Genomic DNA, 12,548 nt, shown 5'->3' with positions numbered 1-12,548 from the left:
TCCCAGTCCCCAGCCGGGGATCTGGGACACTTCAGGGTTATCCAGAATGTGTGGGGATTGGGCTGGCTATGGAGAACATAGGTTCAAGCAGAGAGCCCCCCCCCCCGTTCACCGCTGTTGGAAGGGAGAGCAATGACAACCTCTCGGTTTATGGTCAATGCCTCCCTTCAAGACCCCTTTAATGGGGAACCCTGGTATCACCGCCGCAAAGGGGACGTGGGACAGCGCTTCACGCCCCCCCTCCAATTTAGGAAGATAGACTAAAGGATTCCGCCCAAGGCCCGAAACCACAAAAGTTGTGATATTTTGCTATGGGGAAGGCAAAACTTGCCAAGGCAGGAAAATTTCTTTCCGGCCCTTAAACAGCAACCTTGACATAGCAGCACCTGCGTACCTGTGGAGAAGAGGTTAACCTGCACAAGAAGATTTAACTGAGGGAGGAGAGGGTGGGAGAAGCTCTGGAGCCGACTGCCGCTTCGCAGGTAAGATTCACCTTCTGTTGTGTGGGCAGCGTGATTCCTCCCCTTACCTGGCCAATCCCCTGGCAACGCCTCCCCAGGTGGGATTGGGCGGTTGACTGAGGTAGGCGGAGACCCCAAGTATCCGGACTGGGGAGGATGAAGCCAGTCCAAACTACCAGGAGCTGCACTGGGATCCAGGGGGCTGCACGCGGCCATGCAAAAGTCTGATGTGGGAAGCGGTCATTATCAGCCTTCTGATCCTAAATCAGCTGTTCCTTCAGATAACAAACACACAACAGTACAGGATTCTGTAGCAAGAGCAGTGGCAGTGGTAGATAGTGGCTAGATGTGGTTGGGGGAAATGTGTTATGGAAAGAATGAATGTGGTTTGGAATCCTAGGATGTCACCACTGCAGGCAGTTTTTTCAGTTAGGTCTGTTACCAAGTATAGAGAGTAAGAGAGTGAGTTTTACTGTGTGTTTGTTTTATACTGCTATGTGCCTCAGAATAAGTCTGTGAAATCCCATAAGTCTGCCAGTTTCATGTGTATGTGACGTGTGTGTTTTCAGTGCTTTTTTCTGGGGGGGGGAACGCAGGGGTACTCATACCCCTAAACATTTTGTGAATCGAACGGGAGAAGAAACTAAAATTTTTAACAAAATAAAAAAATTCCTTCCAGTAAATATGCACCTTAGAGACCAACTACGTTTGTCATTGGTATGAGCTTTTGTGCGCATATTGATCCAGATGGTTGATCCATATTGCTTTCAGACTGATTGACGTCAACGCAACTCTCTGAATCTGAAATTAGAGGGGGAAAGCTTGAGAACGGCTGTCCTATTGCATTTAATCTGACATCATGCTGGTAATATTCCTTCCATCGTAACAGTTATAAAAGCCCTCAAGCAACCTGCCCCGTCTTTGCAGCAGGTTGGCAGTCCTCTCGCTAACGATATGGCAGTCCTCTCGCTAACGAAGTTAGGCCTTAACAACATGATGAAAGGGCCTATGCAATTTTGTGAGGAAAACTTCCTGAAAATCAACTGTTCCAAAACAAAAATCATACCCTTTGGTACGCTTAAACCGAGTCCTTCGTGGAATCTCGAGGGCAACACCATCGGACAATGACCCGTATTTAAATACTTGGGCATTACTTTCCATCATAGACTATCGTGGTCAGCCCATCTAAATGTGATCACTTTGGCCGGCCGCCGAACGGTGGAGGCGCTGGTAAAAATTTTCTATGCCAAAGGAGGCCAGCTGGTGGCACCAATCAGAAAGGTCTATATCAGTAAAATCCCTCCAATGCTGCTATACGGGGCGGAAATATGGGGGTGGAATTTGAAAGCACTCCAATGCCTGGAGACCCTGCAAAACCACCTAGCAAGAAAGATCTTGGGCCTCCCTAACGGGACCATATCCGCACAACTAAGAATGGAACTGGGACTGCCATCTATCGTTGCAAGAGCCCACATCAGGATAATCACTTACTATAAATCTCTTGCAGAAGCTCCAAATGGGGCTGCTGATTCTTCTAGACTTGTCAGCCGCCTTCAACATCGTCGATTATGAGCTTTTAGACCACCGCCTTGCCGACGTGGGGATTCAAGGCACAGTCCAACAATGGCTGCGTTCCTTTATCTCAGGTCGGGGACAGAGGGTGGCGCAAGGGAGGGGGTTGTCACTGCGGCACTCCTTGGTGTGTGGAGTCACACAAGGTGCAATCCTTTCCCCGATGCTTTTTAATATCTTCATGCGCCCCCTTGCCCAGATTGTCCGGAGTTTTGGGCTGGGTTGCCATCAATATGCTGATGACACCCAGATTTATCTGTTGATGGATGGCCGTCCTGCCTCGGCCCCGGACACACTGACCAAGTGCTTGGAAGCTGTGGCTGGATGGCTACGTGGGAGTCGGCTGAAGCTAAATCCTTTGAAGACACTTGGACACAGTCTCCCTCCCCATAGTGGGGCGTATTGCAGTGTGGTGTAGTGGTTAAGAGCGGTAGACTCGTAATCTGGGGAACCGGGTTCGAGTCTCCACTCCTCCACAAGCAGCTGCTGGGTGACCTTGGGCTAGTCACACTTCTCTGAAGTCTCTCAGCCCCACCCACCTCACAGGGTGTCTGTTGTGGGGGAGGAGGGGAAAGGAGATTGTTAGCCGCTTTGAGACTCCTTCGGGTAGTGATAAAGCGGGATATCAAATCCAAACTACTCTTCTTCTTCTTCTTCTTCTTCTTCTTCTTCTTCTTCTTCTTCTTCTTCTTCTTCTTCTTCTTCTTCTTCTTCTTTATAAAATTATAATTTTAGTACTTATGTCTAAATTTGCATCAACACATTTTAATTAGCATATGGAAATTTTATGAAAATCTATGCCTGGGGGGGGTGCATTCACCCTTCTTTTGATGAAGTATACTAGATGTCATGCTAACAAAGTGACAATTACCAGACAAGACCCTCCTTGGCTAGGAGACATAAAGGAGAGCTATTACATGACCGCCCATGTCTTAGGACAAGCTTACAAGAGATAGTCCCTTCTTGGCGGTGAGGCCAAAATGGTTACATTCTTAAATGGCTCTACTATCAATATGTTTCTCCTAATGTGAAAACAAAGCACTCATTCAACATGTTACCCACCCAACCCATTTTAAGGCTCTTATGCCTGTGATGAAACCCTTGTCCCATACAAAATAAACAAAAAGAAGTGTGTAAGTGTGTGTGTGTGTGTACCCTGACTAATCAATCAGCTCAACATAAAACAAATAAGGGGGGAAATTAAAATAAAAGTGAAGGTAGCAGACTCAAATAAACTTTGTGATAATTCAATACATGCCCAAAATCTAATAGCTACGTTCCCCTCACAGAGCTGCAAGCCCCAGAGTTCCCTAGGAAGAGGAACTAACCTCTCCGCTCCCTTCATAAACTCCAGTTCCCAGGATTTTAGAGGGGGAATTCATGACTGTGTAAATATGTGTGATATTGCTTTAAATGTGTAGAATATTGGGTAAGAAGGATGAAGACACAGCTCTCAAAACAACCAGCTCTTTATTCTAGCTCTGAGTCCAGACTGAACAGTACCTTAGCCAACTGGCTTATACAGTGGTACCTCGGTTTATGAACACAATTGGTTCCGGAAGTCTGATCATAAACTGAAGCGTTCATAAACTGAAGCGAACTTTCCCATTGAAAGTAATGGAAAGTGGATTAATCCGTTCCAGACGGGTCCGCGGAGTACTCAACCTGATTTGAGAGGGATTTTAGAGGCGGAATTCATGACTGTGTAAATAGGTATGATACGGCTTTAAATGTATGGTGCAGATGGGCCCTAAAACCACAAGGAGATTAACATCTGGATCAGAGAGGGGAAGGCAGAGGGCAAGGAAGACCTTACATAGGAATGAATGGATTATGAAGTCACAGAATCAAAGAATCATAGAGCTAGAAGGGAATAGAGGGTCATCTAGGCCAACAGCCTGCAATGCAAGGGCTCGAACCCATGACCCTGACCTGAAAATGAAAGCTATGGTAGGAACTGCGGACAGCCAGAAGCGAAGTTGAATGAAATGCCAAGGCAAAGAGTTGGGCGAGAGATCTGGCAGTGGTGCCTTTTGCTTCCTCTTTCTGGGAACACCCTCCTGAGTCACCCTGAGAGCAAACGGGTTGCTGTGAGTGTGGCTGTTAGAAGAGCAGAAAGGAAGGGCCCCCTTCTCAATCCTCAATACAAAATGGCTTGACCCAAGAGAGAAAGCAAACTGGGAACAAAGCAAAGAGGACCTCCAGACCAGCGTTAGTCGTGGGTGAGATTCAGCCACATCCCAGCAGATCCCGGTTGTGTAGTCAAGGGCACAACAAACCCACTCCACCCAAAAGAATTGACTTTTTACACTAAGAGATGAAAAAGTGCACGGGAAAGTGTGGGATAATGACAGCTTGAAGCAACATCGCTCACATGCACTGCATACATTTAAGCACATGGCCTCCTCCACAGAACTAGAGAACTGTAGTTTACCCCTCATAGTGCTACCGTTCCTAGGACCCTTAACAGGGCCGTCTTGAGCAGATCGCGCGCCCTGGTGCTGAGGGGCAGAGATCGCTCCGCCGCCCGCCCCGCCCTCGCAGGGCGCAATTGGTCTCCGCACGGCTTCGCAGCGCGGCGCCCTCCTTCGCCGCGCGGTGCCCTCCTTGCCAGGCCGGCGCCCGGCTTACCAGCCCCGCGCCATGGTGCACTGTGCCACCGGGGGTCTACGAAGAGCAGGCCCTGACCCTTAACAAACTACAGATTTGTTTGTGAGATTGTCTTCCCTCATACATGCCCTCTCGGACTGCTTTGGTCTGTGGAACTGGGACTGTGACAAGCGCCACATAATACCCATTCTGCATCTGTAAGAAACGGATCTTTTAATGTGGTGGCCCCTACACTTTGGAACTCCCTGCCAATTGATATCCTGCAGGCAGCTTCACTGTACTCTTTTTGGTACCGACTTAGATCATTTTTGCTTATAAGCCTACTTCTCTGTCTGAAATACTGATGTGTTTTTAGTTTACTGGTTTTAATTTTCTGAACGTTTTAATTGGTTTTACTAATAATTTTATTGTTGTATTCATTTTTAAACTCCCGAGGGGTTTTTGTCTTTTTTTTTAAGCAGCATATAAACTTTATGAAATGCATATATGCATAGATAAATTTATGGTGTAGATGCAGCTGCCTTCTAAACTCCCTGGAAAACAAATCAGAATAAGTGTGCAATCAAACAAGTTGCTCAAGACTTTAAGACTCCTTTATTTTCCAAGGGGCGATGGTTGTAGCCCCAACTTAAGGCTTCTTGATTTTTGAATGGGTGATGGTAGTAGATTGTAGTGATTGTAGATAATTGGGACTGCAATAATTTGGCTTTATTTTTTAATTCCTTATCCTTTGGATTTTTGTTTAATAGCTTCTCATTTAGTTCTATCTCTTTCTGTATCTGTTTTAACTTAAACTCCTTCGCTCTTTTCTGTATTATGTTCTGTTGGATGTACAAGCCCCTTATATATGCTTTCCCCGCACCCCAAACCGTTCTTATATAAATATCTTGAGTCATATTTATTTCAAAATATTCCTTCATTCTTTTTTGTGCCTCTTTTACTATTTTTTCGTCATTAAATAACCACTCATTCATCCTCCAACTGTTATTCCTTCTTTTATTCCATGCTTTTTCACTTTCCTCCCAAGCCACTGAACAGCTTTTCAGCCCTGTCCAGGTTCTGAGAGACTTTGTGAATGATCTTTTCAAGTACTTTCTTCTGGTTATTTAGTTCTTCGATTTCATTCTGCAGGTCCTGCAGCCAGTCAATCACATGATTCAGATCTGCTCGCATTGTACTGAGCTCCTGTAATCATATCAAATATATTTTCACCACATTGTCAGGATGAACAGTCCAGTGAAACAATAATTTGGCAAGAACCACCCTTTCCTTTCTTATTCCAGGTACTGCCACTGAGTGTGCCTTGATTGGAATTGATTGAGGGCCCTCTCGGTGGCAGTTCCGCACCTGTCAAATGCACTCCCTTGTGCAACGGGAACATGGTCACCCACCCAGTGAGTTTTAAAACTCAATAAGGGTTTCAACCCTGGTCTCCCCAGGCCTAAGGTTCAACTGCATCATACTCACTCACTTGTGACCCCACAAAAGGAGGGCATTTTCAGCCTAATATTACTTTTAACTGGGGTAAATAGCAACCCTGGGGAGGCAGATCAGAACTGTGCAGGGGGGGTTGAATTCCCCCAGGAACATCATGTGTGAACATCCCCTCTTAATTGCCACTCTTTAGTTCAAAACCAACTGTGGAAGGGCACATCATGTGCTGACAGTGCAGCCCTGTGCGTCTTTTTTTAAGTCTTCTGGGGTTCCACGGGGCTTACTCTCAGGTAAGGTGGCAGCGCAGAGGATGGAGAGGGGCCACCATGCTGCACAGCACAATTACCTGAATACCCTGGGCAAGAGCTGCCACTTCATTGGCTTCCTTTTCATCTGCACCCACAAGCTGCTCCTTGGCATCAGAAACCTCAATGGTTTCTTTTTCTAAGAGGGTCACGGTTTTCTCCATTTCTGCGGAGGTCTGAATCTGTTCCAGATGAAGAGCTGTCAGCTCCATTGGCATCACTGCAACCTAAAGAGGACAACCAAGAAAGAGGGATAATCAAGATATTAATTCCTTACTGTTCCAATCTTCAGTTCCCCACATTTCATAATCAATTTCAGATACAGAAAAAAAGTTAAGAAAATGCATCAACATTTTAGTGGGCAATTAGGTACCAGAATCTGCCAGTGATTTTGCTTTCTAACTAATCAGGAACTGTAGTTTGTTAAGGGTGCTGGGAATTGTAGCTCTGAAAGATACAGATCCCACGATTCTTTGGAGGAAGTCATGTGCTTAAAATATATGGTGTGTATACAGCCATTGTCTTTGAACAGCCCTGTTAATAATACTGAGCTTGCAATCAATACAAGCAGATAATGAAACAGTTACAAGTTCCCATATAATCTACCTGTTTAAACACAACCAGAGACATGGGCTCCTTGCTAAGCTGCTCAAACTCCTCCTCTTCCGTCCCCCTAGCTTTCTCTCCTCCCAAGCCACTGTTTAGCTTTTCAGCCCCCTCTGGCTTCAGATAGCATACCTCAGGGTTATTCCCGTGTTCTTTCTTCTGGGTAATCCCCTTCTTGTGTTCTGATTGGACCTTGAGAAAGGAGGTATTTGCCGGGTTCAGCATATCGGGAGCCAAAAGGGCATCTTCCAGGACTGGCATTGCCTCAGCAAGGTCCCCCTCGCACTGCTCCTGTAATCATATCAAATATATTTTCACCACATTGTCAGGATGAAGAGTCCAGTGAAACGATAACTTGGCAAGAACCCCCCTTTCCTTTCTTATTCCAGGTACTGCCACTGAGTGTGCCTTGATTGGAATTGATTGAGGGCCCTCTCGGTGGCAGTTCCGCACCTGTCAAATGCACTCCCTTGTGCAACGGGAACATGGTCACCCAGTGAGTTTTAAAACTCAGTAGGGGTTTCAACCCTGGTCTCCCCTGGCCTAAGGCTCAACTGCATCATACTCACTCACTTGTGACCCCACAAAAGGAGGGCATTTTCAGCCCAATATTACTTTTAACTCTGGGGTAAATAGCAACCCTGGGGAGGCAGATCAGAACTGTGCAGGGGGGGTTGAATTCCCCCAGGAACATCATGTGTGAACATCCCCTCTTAATCGCCACTCTTTAGTTCAAAACCAACTGTGGAAGGGCACATCATGTGCTGACAGTGCAGCCCTGTGGGTCTTTTTTCAGTCTTCTGGGGTTCAATGGGGCTTACTCTCAGGTAAGGTGGCAGAGCAGAGGATGGAGAGGGGCCACCATGCTGCACAGCACAATTACCTGAATAACCTTGGCAAGAGCTGCCACTTCATTGGCTTCCTTTTCATGTGCACCCACTAGCTGCTCCTTGGCATCAGAAACCTCAATGGTTTCTTTTTCTAAGAGGGTCACCGTTTTCTCCATTTCTGCGGAGGTCTGAATCTGTTCCGGATGAAGAGCTGTCAGCTCCATTGGCATCACTGCAACCTAAAGAGGAGAACCAAGAAAGAGGGATGATCAAGATATTAATTCCTTACTGTTCCAATCTTCAGTTCCCCACATTTCATAATCAATTTCAGATACAGGAAAAACCCATGACAAAAATGCATCAACATTTTAGTGGGCAATTGGGTACCAGAATCTGCCAGTGATTTTGCTTTCTAAGGAACTGTAGTTTGTTAAGGGTGCTGGGAATTGTAGCTCTGAAAGATACAGTTCCCAGGATTCTTTGGAGGAAGTCATGAGCTTTAAACATATGGTATGTATACAGCCATTGTCTTTGAACAGCCCTGTTAATAATACTGAGCTTGCAATCAATACAAGCAGATAATGAAAACAGTTACAAGTTCCCATATAATCTACCTGTTTAAACACAACCAAAGACATGGGCGCCTTGCTGACCTGCTCAAACTCCTCCAAGCTGTATTCCACATGAAATCCATTGAGTAAAAACTTGAAATTCCCTGAGTTCTCAATAATGTTCTTTCCCAGTCTCATGTTCTCTACACCTTGCTGTTTAAAAGTTGCCACTAGCAGCACTGGCTCTGAGTAGGCACCCATCTCTTCCCCGCCGATGTCAAGTAAGACTAGGATTCCAAACTGGATGGCGTTCTCCAAAGTTCTTACAAAAATGGAGTCAGACAACTTGGTAATGACGAGCTTATTGCCCTTTTCCATATTTTGGACCCACTTGCTGGCTTGCCCTTGAGGATCAATCATATCGGGAGCCAAAAGGGCAGTTTTCAGGGCTGGCATTGCCTCGGCAAGGTCCCCCTCGCACTGCTCCTGTAATCATATCAAATATATTTTCACCATATTGTCAGGATGAACAGTCCAGTGAAACGATAATTTGGCAAGAACCCCCCTTTCCTTTCTTATTCCAGGTACTGCCACTGAGTGTGCCTTGATTGGAATTGATTGAGGGCCCTCTCGGTGGCAGTTCCGCACCTGTCAAATGCACTCCCTTGTGCAACGGGAACATGGTCACCCACCCAGTGAGTTTTAAAACTCAGTAGGGATTTCAACCCTGGTCTCCCCTGGCCTAAGGCTCAACTGCATCATACTCACTCACTTGTGACCCCACAAAAGGAGGGCATTTTCAGCCCAATATTACTTTTAACTCTGGGGTATATAGCAACCCTGGGGAGGCAGATCAGAACTGTGCAGGGGGGGTTGAATCCCCCCAGGAACATCATGTGTGAACATCCCCTCTTAATCACCACTCTTTAGTTCAAAACCAACTGTGGAAGGGCACATCATGTGCTGACAGTGCAGCCCTGTGGGTCTTTTTTCAGTCTTCTTGGCTTCCATGGGGCTTACTCTCAGGTAAGGTGGCAGAGCAGAGGATGGAGAGGGGCCACCATGCTGCACAGCACAATTACCTGAAAAACCTTGGCAAGAGCTGCCACTTCATTGGCTTCCTTTTCATCTGCACCCACTAGCTGCTCCTTGGCATAAGAAACCTCAATGGTTTCCTTTTCTAAGAGGGTCACCGTTTTCTCCATTTCTGCCAAGGTCTGAATCTGTTCCGGATGAAGAGCTGTCAGCTCCATTGGCATCACTGCAACCTAAAGAGGAGAACCAAGAAAGAGGGATAATCAAGATATTAATTCCTTACTGTTCCAATCTTCAGTTCCCCACATTTCATAATCAATTTCAGATACAGGAGGGGGAAAACCCATGACAAAAATGCATCAACATTTTAGTGGGCAATTGGGTACCAGAATCTGCCAGTGATTTTGCTTTCTAACTAATCAGGAACTGTAGTTTGTTAAGGGTTCTGGGAATTGTAGCTCTGAAAGATACAGTTCCCAGGATTCTTTGCAGGAAGTCATGAGCTTTAAACATATGGTATGTATACAGCCATTGTCTTTGAACAGCCCTGTTAATAATACTGAGCTTGCAATCAATACAAGCAGATAATGAAAACAGTTACAAGTTCCCATATAATCTACCTGTTTAAACACAACCAGAGACATGGGCGCATGTCTGACCTGCTCAAACTCCTCCTCTTCCGTCCCCCTAGCTTTCTCTCCTCCCAAGCCATTGTTCAGTATTTCAGCCCCCTCTGGCTTCAGATAGCATACCTCAGGGTTATTCCAGTGTTCTTTCTTCTGGGTAATCCCCTTCTTGCGTTCTGATTGGACCTTGAGAAAGGAGGTATTTGCCGGGTTCAGCATATCGGGGGCCAAAAGGGCAGTTTTCAGGGCTGGCATTGCCTCGGCAAGGTCCCCCTCGCACTGCTCCTGTAATCATATCAAATATATTTTCACCATATTGTCAGGATGAACAGTCCAGTGAAACGATAATTTGGCAAGAACCCCCCTTTCCTTTCTTATTCCAGGTACTGCCACTGAGTGTGCCTTGATTGGAATTGATTGAGGGCCCTCTCGGTGGCAGTTCCGCACCTGTCAAATGCACTCCCTTGTGCAACGGGAACATGGTCACCCACCCAGTGAGTTTTAAAACTCAGTAGGGATTTCAACCCTGGTCTCCCCTGGCCTAAGGCTCAACTGCATCATACTCACTCACTTGTGACCCCACAAAAGGAGGGCATTTTCAGCCCAATATTACTTTTAACTCTGGGGTATATAGCAACCCTGGGGAGGCAGATCAGAACTGTGCAGGGGGGGTTGAATCCCCCCAGGAACATCATGTGTGAACATCCCCTCTTAATCACCACTCTTTAGTTCAAAACCAACTGTGGAAGGGCACATCATGTGCTGACAGTGCAGCCCTGTGGGTCTTTTTTCAGTCTTCTTGGCTTCCATGGGGCTTACTCTCAGGTAAGGTGGCAGAGCAGAGGATGGAGAGGGGCCACCATGCTGCACAGCACAATTACCTGAAAAACCTTGGCAAGAGCTGCCACTTCATTGGCTTCCTTTTCATCTGCACCCACTAGCTGCTCCTTGGCATAAGAAACCTCAATGGTTTCCTTTTCTAAGAGGGTCACCGTTTTCTCCATTTCTGCCGAGGTCTGAATCTGTTCCGGATGAAGAGCTGTCAGCTCCATTGGCATCACTGCAACCTAAAGAGGAGAACCAAGAAAGAGGGATAATCAAGATATTAATTCCTTACTGTTCCAATCTTCAGTTCCCCACATTTCATAATCAATTTCAGATATAGGAGGGGGAAAACCCATGACAAAAATGCATCAACATTTTAGTGGGCAATTGGGTACCAGAATCTGCCAGTGATTTTGCTTTCTAACTAATCAGGAACTGTAGTTTGTTAAGGGTGCTGGGAATTGTAGCTCTGAAAGATACAGTTCCCAGGATTCTTTGGAGGAAGTCATGAGCTTTAAACATATGGTATGTATACAGCCATTGTCTTTGAACAGCCCTGTTAATAATACTGAGCTTGCAATCAATACAAGCAGATAATGAAAACAGTTACAAGTTCCCATATAATCTACCTGTTTAAACACAACCAGAGACATGGGCTCCTTGCTGAGCTGCTCAAACTCCTCCTCTTCCGCCCCCCTAGCTTTCTCTCCTCCCAAGCCACTGTTTAGCTTTTCAGCCCCCTCTGGCTTCAGATAGCATACCTCAGGGTTATTCCCGTGTTCTTTCTTCTGGGTAATCCCCTTCTTGCGTTCTGATTGGACCTTGAGAAAGGAGGTATTTGCCGGGTTCAGCATATCGGGGGCCAAAAGGGCAGTTTTCAGGGCTGGCCTTGCCTCGGCAAGGTCCCCCTCGCACTGCTCCTGTAATTATATCAAATATATTCTTACCTATTCATCTACTTGCACTTTGACATGCTTTTGAACTGCTAGGTTGGCAGGAGCAGGGACCGAGCAACAGGAGCTCACCCCGTCGCAGGGATTCGAACTGCCAACCGTCTTCTCGGCAAGCCCTAGGCTAGTCACATTTTTTTCTTACCTCAGCATGCTTGGTGCCAGAAATTGACACCAAGAGAATTATCCAGAAAATAGACATCGTAATCTATGAAAAAAGAAAAGCATATGAATATTGTTTTTAGACATATTTTAAATCCCAGAACATTTTCCCGCCCAGTCTGTTCACCTAACAACTTACATCTTCACAGCTGATCAGCTCAAGCTGAAATGCCCTCTGTGCACCAGAAAACCTCAATATATACGTAACATTGGTTTGTGATGTAAACTCACCCCCCTTTCTTGAATCATTATGCCAAGATGGGAAAAGTTAAAATTGTCACTGCTAGGCAAACTTTCAGTGATAAAAAAGGGTATTTTGCCTAGAATGATATTTTTATTTCAAATAATACCTGTTGTGACTGATTTACTATTTAAAGAATGGCAAAATGGGTTTATCTAAGTGTTATGGCAATGAAGAAAACCACAAGTTAAAATGAAAGTACTGCAAGATGTAAAGGAAAGGGGAGGATTGGAACTGCCTGATTAGAATTTGTATTTTTCCACCTATTGCTTAGTGTGGATGAAGAAGTGAGTGATCCTAAGACAGGCATCCCCCGACTTCGGCCCTCCAGATGTTTTGA

The 12,548-nt window shown here is 45.8% G+C and overlaps 2 protein-coding genes across 2 annotated transcripts; both read right to left on the bottom strand.

The window, feature by feature from the left end:
* Positions 1-5,622: 5,622 nt before the first annotated feature.
* LOC132592589 (dynein axonemal heavy chain 3-like) lies at positions 5,623-8,056 on the bottom strand. Its single transcript, XM_060278224.2, has 4 exons — positions 7,872-8,056; positions 7,121-7,279; positions 6,424-6,609; positions 5,623-5,828 (listed from the first exon to the last, which is right to left on the bottom strand). Exons 1-4 carry the CDS (start codon positions 8,046-8,048, stop codon positions 5,655-5,657), a joined length of 696 nt encoding a protein of 231 aa, XP_060134207.1. The 5' UTR covers positions 8,049-8,056; the 3' UTR covers positions 5,623-5,654.
* A 794-nt stretch (positions 8,057-8,850) lies between these two features.
* On the bottom strand, positions 8,851-12,017 carry LOC132592590 (uncharacterized). The gene is made up of 4 exons (XM_060278225.2): positions 11,617-12,017; positions 10,912-11,097; positions 10,157-10,315; positions 8,851-9,637 (listed from the first exon to the last, which is right to left on the bottom strand). Exons 1-4 carry the CDS (start codon positions 11,707-11,709, stop codon positions 9,392-9,394), a joined length of 684 nt encoding a protein of 227 aa, XP_060134208.2. The 5' UTR covers positions 11,710-12,017; the 3' UTR covers positions 8,851-9,391.
* Positions 12,018-12,548: the final 531 nt, after the last annotated feature.

The sequence above is a fragment of the Zootoca vivipara genome, chromosome 8 (assembly GCF_965207765.1).
Source record: "Zootoca vivipara chromosome 8, rZooViv2.hap1.1, whole genome shotgun sequence".
In the NCBI taxonomy this organism is placed as follows: domain Eukaryota; kingdom Metazoa; phylum Chordata; class Lepidosauria; order Squamata; family Lacertidae; genus Zootoca; species Zootoca vivipara.
This window is presented reverse-complemented; position numbering and strand designations above follow the sequence as displayed.